This window comes from Ptiloglossa arizonensis, chromosome 5, assembly GCF_051014685.1.
Source record: "Ptiloglossa arizonensis isolate GNS036 chromosome 5, iyPtiAriz1_principal, whole genome shotgun sequence".
NCBI classification, from domain to species: Eukaryota; Metazoa; Arthropoda; class Insecta; order Hymenoptera; family Colletidae; genus Ptiloglossa; species Ptiloglossa arizonensis.
The window spans coordinates 24,591,664-24,605,604 of record NC_135052.1 but is presented as its reverse complement, the minus strand read 5'-3'; the positions used below and the strand labels follow the sequence as shown (position 1 = coordinate 24,605,604).

At 39.8% G+C, this 13,941-nt stretch overlaps 1 protein-coding gene across 1 annotated transcript in view; it reads right to left on the bottom strand.

The window, feature by feature from the left end:
* Positions 1-6,528: 6,528 nt before the first annotated feature.
* Cerk (Ceramide kinase) overlaps positions 6,529-13,941 on the bottom strand; it is a 62,524-nt gene continuing 55,111 nt past the window's right edge. The window contains exons 7-8 of the mRNA XM_076311343.1: positions 13,168-13,337; positions 6,529-11,696 (exon numbers count right to left, since the gene is read on the bottom strand). Of these exons, the coding sequence (XP_076167458.1) occupies positions 11,621-11,696; positions 13,168-13,337 (246 nt within the window). The 3' untranslated portion in view covers positions 6,529-11,620. The remainder of the gene's footprint in view (positions 11,697-13,167; positions 13,338-13,941) is intronic.

Genomic DNA, 13,941 nt, shown 5'->3' with positions numbered 1-13,941 from the left:
AGATTTCGATCCCTGACCGTACACGTTTTTGTCAAATTTTCACTTCCCGCCTACACACTTAAAAAAAAAAAGAAGTGTCGATTTCTTCGACAGCTTCTTCGAACAATTAAATTTTAAAATGTGGATCGTTTAAACCGGCAAGAAGAGTGACGAAAATGGTTGAAAAATTTCCTAAATGTTTCCACGCGGCTTTGTTCAATTCGATGGACGAGGAGGGGTGAGGTAAAAGGGGTCACGGTCAGGTGGTCGAAGTTCGATCGCGATAGATGCGTAAGGAATTTTAATACTTTCCTCGATGTCAATAGGGATTGCAACGAGACACCTCGTGTTCTATAATTTTTTTGTTAAACAGGGGACACCGACGATTAGCGTGTATTTAAATTCAACGAGGAACTATAACGAAACGAAACCAGGGTGGTTCGGGATACGTACACGCTGCGAAAACGCTCTTTTCTCGCTGATTTCAGTTCATCGTTCGAGGCCTGATAATTACGAGTCGCGTGTTTCTTTCGTATTGTCTCGAAAAAGTCTCGAGAAATTCGTTTACGAATTCTTGGCAGAGAGTGACAGAGAGAGGGACGCCGTATAATAATTTGGAAATATTTTTTTTCATTTTTTTTTTTTGTTCTTCCATCGAAAGATAAATTTTTATCACACTCGATAAAACTTGAAATATTTAACGATTAACATTCTACGGGACCTTATCGGAGAACTGTTTGAAAGGTTAGCTTCGGTAGGTTAGGTGATATTTATCCGCTTTGTAACGAACGTAATTCAAAGATAGCGTTTGGTCCGTCACATATGGTATTCCTGGCCTTCTCTCTGCGAGGATTCTCGTCTTTAAATAACATGCTCTCGCTCGACAAGCTGTAAATATAAGTAACCACGAACGTTCCAAAGATCACAGAGAAACACGTGACTCGAAGTTCGCTCGAGGTCGAGGCAGAACCGATTGGCCGCTCAAGGTCACCCCCACCACACCGTCTGGTTCCCCCACCGCTTCATCCTTCGTCCCTTCGCTCCAAACGCGAAACCAAGAACGGAGCAAAATTTCTATTCGACGATCGAATAAAGAACAGAAAAAATAAACAATTTTCTTCGTCGAAGGAAAATTAAAATAACGAACCAAGAGGACGAAATAAATAAAAGAAGAACGAACATTTTCTCGTCGAAGAAAAATTTAAATAAGAAAAATAAGTCCTCGTTGAAGAAAAATTAAAAGAAATACAGAACGATGAACAAGTTTTCTCGTTGAAAGAAAATTGAAATAACAAACGAAAAGAACGAAGAAATTTTCTAGTTGAAGAACAATTAAAATGAAATAGTTCGTGGCGAATATACGTTGTGAAATAAAAATTTTGCCCGTCTCTGTCCCTTAACGAACGAGTCGCTTCTGTCTCGACTGTAGAACATGGCGGTTATCGGCGGTACGATTATCTAAGGACTAGAGTAGAGTGCCAATTAGGTGTAGAAACAATTGTAAAGTAGCTTTAGGTCTTCCCAAACGAAGGTGCAAGGTGCTTTTAGGAAGAAATATTACGCGATGAAGAATTGACCGACAACGATTCGCGTTCTCGATTATGTTTTTCGCGACGAGCTGTTTGCTCCCACCCTACCAGGTTTCCGCCAATGGCGTCGCCTCAGTCGGGGCGGCGTCGAACTCGCGTCGCGGTGTTTTTCCTCGGAGCATCCAGTGGAGCATTTTGTATAGCGTCTCGAGCTGCCTTGAACCGAAAGTGCATTAAAATATCGTCCGCACCACAGCTGAGCTAGGGGTAGGGTGATGCCTGGGGGAGGGGGGATCGCTATCCAACCACGTTGTAGTATATTGACCACGGTCGATCGTGGTTCGTAGTGTTTTATAAACGGCGCATGGTGTTTGCTTTGTTAACAATTTTTTTTTTCTTTTTTTGGAATCTGAATCGACAAGTGTGCTACTATAAAGGCCTTAAGCAACCATCGAATAGTAGTTTTGAAATAGTCGGTGACAAGACTGTAGATAACTTTCGAAAGAAATATTGGCGCGAAGAAAAACTTGCGAATGGTCCAGTAGAAATTCGATCATATTTTTTTTTTTTTCTTTTTACTCCGATTTGTAATTATAAAAAAGCACCTGTCGACCGAATTCAGCTGGAACCAAAACTCGTTTCAAGAGTTTCTTTCGATCTGTTCATCTCCCCGCAACATAACCTCCAAAGATACGTTTAATCGTTGACATCGACCTTTCGCGGCGGCCATTTTGGAGCACGTGTCAGGGAAATACGGGCGCGGGACTAAGAATTATGTCCAACGTATATATTTGATTTTTATTCAACGAATCGTTACACACGGTCTTAACAAATTCAGGAAAGGCTATAGCTGAATACCCTGAGCTTCTATTTAAATATGAGCGAATATAAAAACTATTGCTTCCTGATAAGATGTTCATAATTATTTTTTGTTCAAAATTTAAAAACAAATGATATGTGACAAATACATGAATGGAAAAATATAAATGAAAAATTGGTATCAATATTGATGCCGATAGAATTGCTTAAATTCGTTGAATATATTTTTTTGTGTATGAATATAGTGAATTTACTGCGACAAAAAATTTAATAACATTTTCACAGATTTATTTTTCCACATTGTGATAGCGCGGATAGTAATTTGAAAATATATGTAACAAATAACATATTAACAACATTCTAATTGTTGTGAAATGCATATAAATCGTTGTAAACGACATACTATACAACCATGTTATCGGTAATTATACAAATTTGTAGAAATAGTGTAGAATTAATCACCGGTATTCGGCTAAAAAATTTGCAAAGGCGTAGGACTACGTTACTAGTATTCAGTTGAAGAATTTAAAACGTGAGTCTATGCTACTGGTATTCAGCTAAAGAATTTAAAACAGCGCGAGTCTACGCCACTGGTATTCAGCTAAAGAATTTAAAACAGCGCGAGTCTACGCCACTGGGATTCAGCCAAACAATTCGAAACGACGTAGTTCCACACTACGCGTCTCGAATGTGTGAGAAAAAAATTTTTTTTTCGATCGAAAGTTCCCCCACCTGCTTCGAAATGAACAAAATGCGATCGTGTCGTTCGCGAAGGGTCGATTTGTAAAGAAAAAAAAAAATATTTCTAGACTTAAGCCACTCGGGGAACAAACACGCGTCGAGAGAGAAGCGATCCAATTTTACGACAGCGATCGCCCCACCCCCCATCGCGAACCGGAAGTGCCCCTGGCCGCGGCAGTGCGCACGAGGACTTTTTCTACGTAAGATAGATTTTTCTCTAGTAGAGTCGGGGGGAGTGGTAAGGGCGAGGGCGAGAAGAAAAAAAAAACACGACTCGTGAAGTAGCGATAATAAGCTTGATCGCGCGTCTCGATCGGATTCGAGGGGTGAAAAAAAAGAAAAAAAAAACAACTCGATATCCCGGGCCACCCACGCTGAACGGGGGCGACGAAAAATTCCCCCCCTTCGAAATCCCCGCCGATCGTCGAGCGGTGCAAATATCCGGGGTATGCGAAAATATTTAGAAAAAGATATTCGGCGTGCGTGACCCCCACGGGGGGTCGAAGGGGGGCTGAGGGACGTCGGTGAAGAGCGTGCAATTAACGGAGAGGAGGCACGATAGTCCCCCCTACGGACTTGGAGTGGGGGGAGAAGATTCTCTGAACGCAGCCGGCGAACGATTCGTTTAACGCTGGAGGGGGTTGTAGGATGGTAATTGTTTTCGTGTTTTTTGTTTGTATTTCGGGGTGGTGAGAGGGAGCGTGTTTAACACATTGCGGACGGAGCGCGATTGTTTAAAAAAAAAAAGAATTGAAATTCAAACAAAAGAAGGGAATGCGTCTGGCCAATAAGGGGGTGAGAACATCGCGGGGTACGTCCGCGATGTGCTAAAAGGGGGTAGGAATATAGAGTGCACGCGAGGCGCAAGTTCAGCTATGAGAATAACGATAATAATATTAAAAAAAAAAATCTAACGATACCTAATGGTTACTGATAATTGTAAAACGAGAAGCGATGACTACGGCGATGATAACATAGTGCGATTATTATTACTATTAACTACGGCAATACGATGATATACATATATTATAATGAAATACAATATATTTATCGAATATTTATTGAGCAAACGAAATAGCACACTGTGTAGTATGGTTGTACAAAGTAGGCGACGAGGCGAAAAACGCGCGAGCGATTTCTTTTTTGTTTTTCGGTCGGACGAGGGCGTGGCCAGACTACGGGGGGTGGTGCGAGGGGGGTGTGGTCACAGTTCAAGTGGGGAGCTTCACGATCAATTTCACTCTTCGTTTGTACACTTGTCCTCTTTTTTTTATTTCTCCTCGTACTCGTTGGAAAAGTAGACAATTTTTCTTAACGCTCTAACGCTGATTGTTACCGCAAATTGTAAACATTTCTCCTCCCCTCCACTCCCCCCTCCCGTGCTACTTTCTTTCGTCCATTTGCAAAATCTCCCACCCACGTCAAAAACTCTCCCGATTTTCCCCCCGTCGACGAATCCTCGAGTTTGTATTGTACGATATTCGACCCTTGAATTGTCGCAAAAAGAATAAAAAAAAAAACAAAAAAAAAACCACCCCAGCGCGCAACCCCCCAACGCGCTCGGTAAAAGTGCCCCAAAGAAAAGGAGAGTAAAAAAAACACACACACTGGGCCTAGAAAACGATCGGAGTAAAAAGGAAAAAAAAAATATTAATAATAATAATAATAATAATAATAATAATAATAATAATAATATTAAACGAAGGACACGGCGAAAGAAGAGAAGCTGAAGACGCGAGCCCCGTGCCACGATTCGGTGGCCCGGTGCTCGCGTGTATTTTCGTCTCACGATCCTTTTTTTTTACGATTGTGAACGAGGTTCATGTTATATATCAGGGATTAGACTAAATAGTATAATACGCTGCGAAGGGAGGTGGCAAGAGAAAAAAAAAGGAAAAAAGAAAAAAACGAGAAAATGAAAATTAATTAAACCGAGGGGGTGGTTGGCCTTGGGGGGAAGGCGGGTACGAGGGGAGAGCCGTGACAAAGGTGGTGATTAGTGGTAACTGGAAGGGATGAGACGCGTAATCGCGTCTCCGTAGAAAGACCGACCGGGGGAGGGGAGGAGCGAAGCGTTGATTTTTCTTCGTAGAATTTTTTTTTCTTTTCTTTTTTTTTTCGCGCCAAAAAAAAATCGTGGCACCACGAGGTTGAGAACATTCGTCGAATTGATCGTTCACCGCTCCTCTTGTCGATCTTCGTCGTGCTCCTCCGTTCAAGGTCAAAAGGTCAAGAGATGTTCCCTTTCTATGGAGACGCGTGGTTTGTCGATCGTTGAGACTTAATGCTTAAGAGAAACTTCTTGTGATAAGCGTGGAGTGACCTCTGCCCGCGGTTTGGGCCTGTAGGAAACCAAAAAAAAAAAACACAAAAAAAAGACAAAAAAAAAAAATAATAATAATAATAATAATAACAACGATACAAAAACGAAGAAGTGGAAAAAAGGGGTGAGAAACAAAGAGATCCGAGGGTGTTAAGTAACGACCTTAAATATTCGCGATATGGAGCTGGCAACCCTCCGACGAAGGGACACTGACAAGGGAGAGGCTTCTTTGTCACCTTACCGCGCCAATTATACGTTGTGTCCATACTGTCTCAATTAATATAATGTATTATATTATATATATAATATATATATTATATATATATCCGACAATATTGATTATTAAAAATTCTTAATATATAAAACGAAAAAAAAAGAAAACGGTCTTCTGGCCAGAACTGTGTTTCCCCCCTCTTACCGTACCGATTTTTCACACGACAACAAACCGGGGTCAACCGAATTGTTTCCTTCCTCGACGTCGATTTCACTCGATTTTTCGACTCACCAGCGATCGAACATCATTTCAAATTTTATTTCTCATCGATCGGTCGACTTTTGTTTCAAAATTGGTTGCAAAATTTTTTCTTTTACAAAAGGTGGTTCACGAAGTGCGAACTTACTAGTGAATCGATCGGAATTTTTTTTGTACGATACAACATGGTCCAAGTAGAGTTCTACGATCGTTCGAGCACACTTTTTGGAAAATTTATTTTTATTTGAATTTTCAAGGTCGCGTTCAATTTTTTTTTTGTTACGTTTCTTGTACTTACTTCTTAGCGAGTAAATATTGCAACGAATAGTTTTCCCGTCCGAACCGTAGAATGTTTAAATAAGTGACCTTGAAAAGTGACCTTGAAAGTGACCTTGAGAATTCGAAGAACAAGAAATTCACTCAATCGTCCCGAAACTCCACCATTTTTATAACAGATAAAAAATTACCACCCTGTGTATCGTCGATGGGTGGATTTTCAACGACACGAAGACAAACCTGAGTTTCTCGTTTTCGATTCTCATTCTACGACCCGGTACAAAGCGTCACAGAATTTATTTTCAACCGGTAAGTGTCCCAGGAAGAAAAAAACAGCAACAACAACAACACCGGAACAATGGAATTGGATCGGAGAAGGAGAAGCTCGCTGAAAAAGTGAAGTACAATTTATTATTTATGCGCAGCCATGTTGACATTCGGTGCACCATTGCGAAAATAATTCGAAGTACAATAATACGCGCGAGTTACAGCCACGCCGGAAACGACGTCATCGCGACGATTTTTCTTGAGCGCGCGCTCCATTTCTCTCTCTCTCTCTCTCTCTCTCTCTCTTTCTCTCTTTCTCTCTTTTTCTATAAATACATCGTAAATAAAATATATATGAGTGTGTACGTGTGTGTGTGTGTATGTTTGCGTTTGTGTGTTTGTATATACATATTTATGTGTCACTGTGTATATCTGTACAACCTGTGGATACACGCCTCTACAAAGTATAATAATCTCTAATAATCGCTAATTTCGTCGAGTCTATCGATCGTTAACCCCTTGTGGTCCTCCATTTTCTTTCTTTCTCTTACTTTCATCGTTACATCTGCCGTTGAATAGTCAATAATCGTATAATTAATAATGAAAAATATCACTTGCCGATCGTCTCGCGTATCGAGACGACGACCTAAAAATCCCCTGTTTCTTAAACTTAAAAACAACCCTTCCCTCGTTTCCACGAGGAAAATTCAACGCGTCGGAGGTCAATCCTGTCCTCGATACAGAAAGAAAAAAATTATTGCAAATGTCTGTCGCGTAACAGGGAAATTTGTTCTTGGAACGAAACGGTTAGGAAGAAACGCAAGGGAGAGCTCTCGAAGTGCCAAACGCCAGCCGGAAGGATCGTCTGTTGGACCGCAAACGGTTAAACAAACAAAGGGTCGCATTGTTTAATTATTATCCAACGCGTTTGTCGGACGTGAAAACGAAAAGTAAGAAATGCTGATTGGACGAAATTCGGAGTTTAAGCTTCGTCTGCAACTTGATAAGCGAGATATTTCGGTTTCTTGGCGTGGACACGTCGCTTAGAAGAAACTGGAAGCGTAAAATGGACCTGGCGGATGATAAACGATCGTTGAAGCGAGAAATTCGTTCGTAAGGTAAAAATCAACGAGAAAAACATTCCACATTTGCAAAATAAAACGAACCTTTATGGCACTCTGCGAATTTCCCCGCCCCTCTTTCTAGTACATTCTGTTTTCCAATTGAAAAAATTAAAAATTGATTTACAAGACACGTTTCAAAATTATACCTTTCCACTTTTCTCCTTTTTTTCCAGCTAAGATCGAAAACGTAAGCAACATGGAAAAATCTCGCCATTCGAGAATAGACGAAGCTTCGAAAAAACGTTGTTCGATGGCTAAATGTAGCCAAGAGTCTTTTTCTTTTTAAATGTAGTACGTTTCCATTTTTAACATACTCGATCGAGAAAAAAAGTATTTTGCAATTTTCAGCAAGGAATAAACATCCTTTCCTTTTTCTAATATTTTTAGTGGAAAAAATATTTTTGTAATTTAATTGTTTTATAATTACAAAACAATTATAACTGAAGAGGACCGTAAATTAACGTGGAAAAGTTTGTTACCAATATTTAACCTCTTCCGAGCCAGTTGATTCCGTGCAACAGATGAGCAGAGTTGGTTGCACCGAAATGTCTCGGTTATTGATAAAATTTCGATACTCGGATTCGTGATCAAGATCGAGTTTCTTTGACTCGAGCGGACGGTAGCTACAAAAACAAACAAGAAGATAAACAATTCTCTACCCGACCTTCGGTCATTAATAATAGAAGATTCCTATTTTCGAACATTAAACGAGGCGCTACTGTACCTTTTAACGAGGATCTAAAGCTAGACTAAAAACGCGAAATTTTCCACAGAAAACTAGACCTAACCCAAACTAAATTCTAATTTACCTGAACAATCATAGTCAACTTCTTGTTACAATACAACAATGTCCCGCATATCGATAAAATTCATTGCTCGGATTCAAGATCAGAAATCATCCCCGCCACTAATTGTGTTTCTATGAATTCTCTACACGTACATCGCCAATTGACAATTCTTCAACGAAATTAACCTAAAAACGGGTTTCGTACGAAGACGCGGGTCGTACATTCGGCCATCGGTTACTCGAACAACGTTTTCATCGTTTTCTCGTATCGACGATGATAAATCATCCTTACAATAAACAGAAAACCAAGGACGGAAATTGTTCTACGCTTTTCTCGGCGCGAACGCGATGGACTAGAAATAGAAACTTCCTCGCGAGTGTTCGATGCTAAAGAATTCCGCACGCTGTTCCGTGTCACCGATCGAGATTGTTCAACGGGACAGATTGTTCGCGGCGGACAATTGAGCCAAACGGAAAGACACTGTGGAACGGTCGGTTGGTGGTCGTGGAACAAGGACTCGCGCGACGCTCGTTCGTTCCCATCGCTACTTTCATCGAATGCTGCTGAACTCCTGTACCAGGCGACCAAACAAGGTCGATTCTTTCGTTCCGTTCTAAGGATAAATAAATAGGTGAAAATACTTGTGGTAAAGTAAATGCCGCACAGTTCTACCCTGCCCAGAAGTACTCTGTTCGGTCTAAGCTTAAGCCCTAACAGCCAGGTGTCTCTCGTACGTACATCTACGGACGATGCGTTGACAAAATTTGAATTCCATTCGCGAAAATACACGTGTCTCGGCGTTACACCTAGCCTTCATAGCTAACGGTGAAGAAAATATTGCTACTCTATACGCTATCGAAGACGAAACGTTCGGGTGACCCGACAAGTATCCGGGGTGGTCGATACGTTCTCAAACGTGTTCGAATCGTCTAACCAACTTGTGCAAACCTTGTCAAACTTGTAACGTGTTTGACGTTCGTAGAAGCTGATCGAATCGCTGACATGTATCACGGACGTTGTTATTAAAAATTTATCGAATTTACTTCCGACTCAACAATTCTCTTTGCACTTTGTGCATTTGTCAGCTGTATAGTTTAAGGTTAACAATAATCTTAAACTAACGAGTTAGCTGAGATAATCGAGAGTCGATTAAGAATTGGACAATCGAAGATATCTTAAGACTTCGTTCTCTATATTCTAAACTAGCTCTTGTACAATAACAATTCGAACAGTTTCAAAAACCTATCGACCACTTCGGTGTACCGAAGGGTTCGAAGCATCGCTCCCTTTATAATTTTCCTCTTCCTTCGAATCGCGTACAATTAACATTCTCGTCGCGTGTTCCTTTCTTTTTCGTTTATTCGTTTTTCTCTTTTTTCTTTTTTTTTCCTTTCATATATATATATATATATATATATATATATATATATATATATATATATATATATATACGTCCCCTCGGATCGTCCTCCAGAAAAACGTGACAAGTACAATCGAATATCTGGGAGACGATGCCTAATCAGACTATACGCTCTATCGAATTAAATTTACGTCTCCTATGTGATAATTAACGTATAATTATCCTTTGAGATATCGTACAAGAAAAGAGTCTCTCCGTGCACCGAATCTACAGCGATCGTTTGCTCGAGTGTTTTGTTTTTAAGTACGAAAAACGCGCAGCCAGTGTGCAGCAATGGCGGAAAAAATGACCAAAAAAGAGGCCGGATCGCCTTTCATACAAAATTACGTAAGTACCTTCTATCGAGTGAGCCGCGAATGGAAAACATTCACAATGGAATGTTCGACGATTGTTGGCTACGATCTAAGAGTGTATGAGCGGAGTGAAGGGGAAAGGGGAGGGGGGAGAAAGAAAAATATCGGCCGAGAGCAAACGCAAAGGATGTCCTGCATCCCAAGGATCCTTCGTGGGTGGTCCTTCGAAACGATACAGGACCGCTAGGCGCAGCTTTGTTTCGCGTCGTGCAACGTGTTTAGCTCGAAGGAAGTCCTAAATGATTTTAGTGAAATACTCTGTTGGTGATCAGACGATAGTGATTAGCGCTTCAGCGGCAGCGACACCTTCTGACCGATGAATTGGAGCGTTTCTACTCAAAGAGTATTTTATACAAATTTTTGAAAGATTCCAAAGCTTGTCACGAATGTGGAATAATTTAAGCAGGATCGGAAGCTGCAGAAATTTGGAGGAGGAGTTTTTAGATATCGAGAGGTCTATTTTTTCCGTCTAAAGTTTTTTACGAATATAAATATTAACGGTATATTCATACTTGCGATTAAACAAGAATATATACTTTGTCTAGAAACTCGTCCCAATGGAAGATTCGGGCAAAATGGAATCCAAATCTGCGATTTGTTCATTCGAAACTCTATCTTTTAAATTGCTAAGTTTTAAACGGAAATTTTTCTAAATCTCCAATAGGCGTTTTGATAAACTTTTAACGAAAATTTTTCCGAACATATAGCGGAAATATTTCCAAATCTTTGAAGGAAATTTTTCCACATTTCCGACTGGAATTTTCCCAAATTTTCCGCAGAAATTTTTCCAAATTTCCGACTGGAATTTTCCCAAATTTTCCGTAGAAATTTCCCCAATTTCCCACCAAAATTTTTCCAAATTTTCCACAGGAATTTTTCCAATCTTTCAGCAGGAATTTTTCCAATTTCTCAGCTGGAATTTTTCCAATTTTTCAGCTGAAATTTTTCTAACTTTCCCACAGTCATTTTTCCACGTTTTCCATTAAAATTTTTCCAGATTTCCCAGAGAAATTTTTCGAAATTTCCCACAGGAATTTTTCCAAATTTCCCACAGAAATTTTTCCAAATTTCCCGCAGGAATTTTTCCAAGTTTTCCATTGAAATTTCTCCAAATTTCCCAGAGCAATTTCTCCAAATTTCTCAAAGAAATTTTCCAAATTTCCCAAAGAAATTTTCCAAATTTCCCAAAGAAATTTTCCAAATTTCTCACAGGAATTTATCAAAATTTCCAAGAGGAATTTTTCCACACATTCCACAGAAATTTTTCCAAATTTCAAAATTGCTCAATGTACGTTCTAATTTTCAATTAAAAGTAATACTTCGAACGGATAAATTTTCATTGAAAAACTGTTATCCGTGAGTCCCTAAGGTATCGTTGCCGCGCGATCATTACAATCGTTGCCACGCGGCACGCGTGAATATGTCGCCAGCGAATAATTAGGGCAAGTTGAAGGAACTGTGAGATTTCAATGCCATCGTGTCTCTTGTTCCAAGCAACATGCGACATTGGAACGTCGATCAGCTCGCCACTAACAGAAGCAGGTCTGATCTTCGACTGGTTCTTGAGCTCGCCTTGTGAACACGTTCACTAGTTGGCAGTGTACTCTGTAAACAAATTGCATCGGGTAAATTCCATAATTTGAAACGATGGTAACAACTAAACGGAATGCAATGGAATGATCAGTTACAGGAACACGTCAATTATATTCGAGTCGTATTCTGAAACCTCGAAACAAGTTGACGAATATCCTTGTCAAACAATTCACCTTTGACCACTGTCAATTGGTTCTATTTTTGAAAATAAATTCCACGGGCTGGCTCGTACGGTGTGTCGTAATAAACTTTTAACGAGGGACAACTTCTTCGACGACTGATGAATTTTTTTCTCGGTCAATTATCTTCGTTTGAGTATCACCAATTGATTGGACTAATTAATCCTTCGGTCGTTCGCTGATGAATCTTTGACACAAGTTGGTACGCGCATGTTTAATATTCCAAACACTTTGACTTAACAATCTTTTACAACTGAAAAAGAAGATTTCCTCCTCAACTTTTCTCGATCAGTATTTTTGATCCATGAAAAGATTCTCCATGTTTGCTACCAATGGATAGCTTATTTTTCTAATCCAGTTCCAAAATGGGGGGGGGGGGGCAGAACCTCTGGGGGCAGGGAGTTTTAAAATAAAAAAAAAAGGGAATTAAAATATTTCCTTTTATCGAGTTATCTACATTTTTCTAAATTAAAAATTTTCTTTCACGTACCTATTGATGGTAAGACGCCCTCTCCCCCCAAAACCGTGCCCCCCATTTTAAAAAAAATTGGTTTGACAATTGTAGATATTTTTAATCCACGTAAATATGTCCTCCATGTTCGTTACCGTGGTCTATTTATTTGTTTACTCCAGTTCCAAAATGGGGGGTACGACCCCTAGAGGAGAGGGGGTTTTACAATAAAAAAAAAAGTAAATTTAAATATTCCCTTCTATTAAGTTACATGTTTCAAGACTAAAAATTTTCTTTCGACGTCTCTCTCGATTGTAAGGTGCCCCCTCCCCCTAAAATAGTGCCCCCCATTTTAAAAAAAATTGGTTTAACAATTGTAGATATTCTTAATCCACAAAAATATGTCCTGCATATTCGTTATCGTTGCGTGTGTATTCGCTTACTCTATTTCCAAAATGGGGGGCATGACCCTTAGAGGAGAGGGGGATTTACAATCCAAAAAACAAAGTAAATTTAAATATTCCCTTCTATTAAGTTACATGTTTCAAGACTAAAAATTTTCTTTCGACGTCTTTCTCGATTGGAAAGTGCCCCCTCCCCCCAAAACCGTGCCCCCCATTTAAAAAAAAAATTGGTTCGACAATCATAGAAGTATATTTTTCTCCTATTAAAACGCACCACTTTTGTGAGGTGCAGAAATTTTTTGTTGGAAGGAGGTACCTTCTAAAAAATTGAGGGGGGCAGGGGGTCTATATCGATCAACAGTTCCTAATCGCGAAACGGTAAAGAAACGCGTGAACGCGTAAACGGACATAGTCGTGGAGTACCTGCAAATAGCTGGAGGAGTGTTTACCTGATTTTCACATTGGAGTTATCGATCACCTCGCCGTCGCAGTTCCATACACTCAGGCTAGAGTTCAGATAGCTGGTGTTAATCTCGTTCTCGGACTGCATGTGTAGCGTGGGCATGGCCCGGAATGTGAACTCCCTCGCTCTGTACACCTCGACGAACGGTAGGTCGTACTTTGAAAGACAAACAAAGAGGAATCAATTGCCTTTATTCTAGAAACGATCACGAACAGATTCTGTTTATTCTTCTTCGCTCTTCTATAGAAGGATTATCAACGCTACTATTACCGCTTTGTGCGGTATTCTTTCCGGATAAATTCGAACAGTGTCTGCAGTCTGCAACAGTCTAGATACTTGCTAACTCTGTCATGGTACCAACTTGCATGATCAGAAATATTTTTAAATATCTACGTCTCTTGTCAGATCCCAGGTTCTTTGGTATCTAACCTCTAAATTTGTTGTTTTACAAGGGACCCAATGTGCCCCCTTCTGATTTTAACCTACTTTTGCAAGATGATAAAGTACGGATTCTTAATGTGATCTGTAGGACATTGAGGTGTAGATACTTGATCATTTTCGAGATATAAATAATTGAAGTTCAAGGCATTTTGGATCAGAGGATGTGAATATTGAACCATCTTCGAGACCTTTGTGAGAAAAACGCGTGTTAAAAATAACAAATGACATACTCTTGCGTAATATTAAATAACGGCATCTGGAAAATGACACAACCGCTAGCTTTTATGCCATTTACGTCACGTCTACGTATTGATATTCA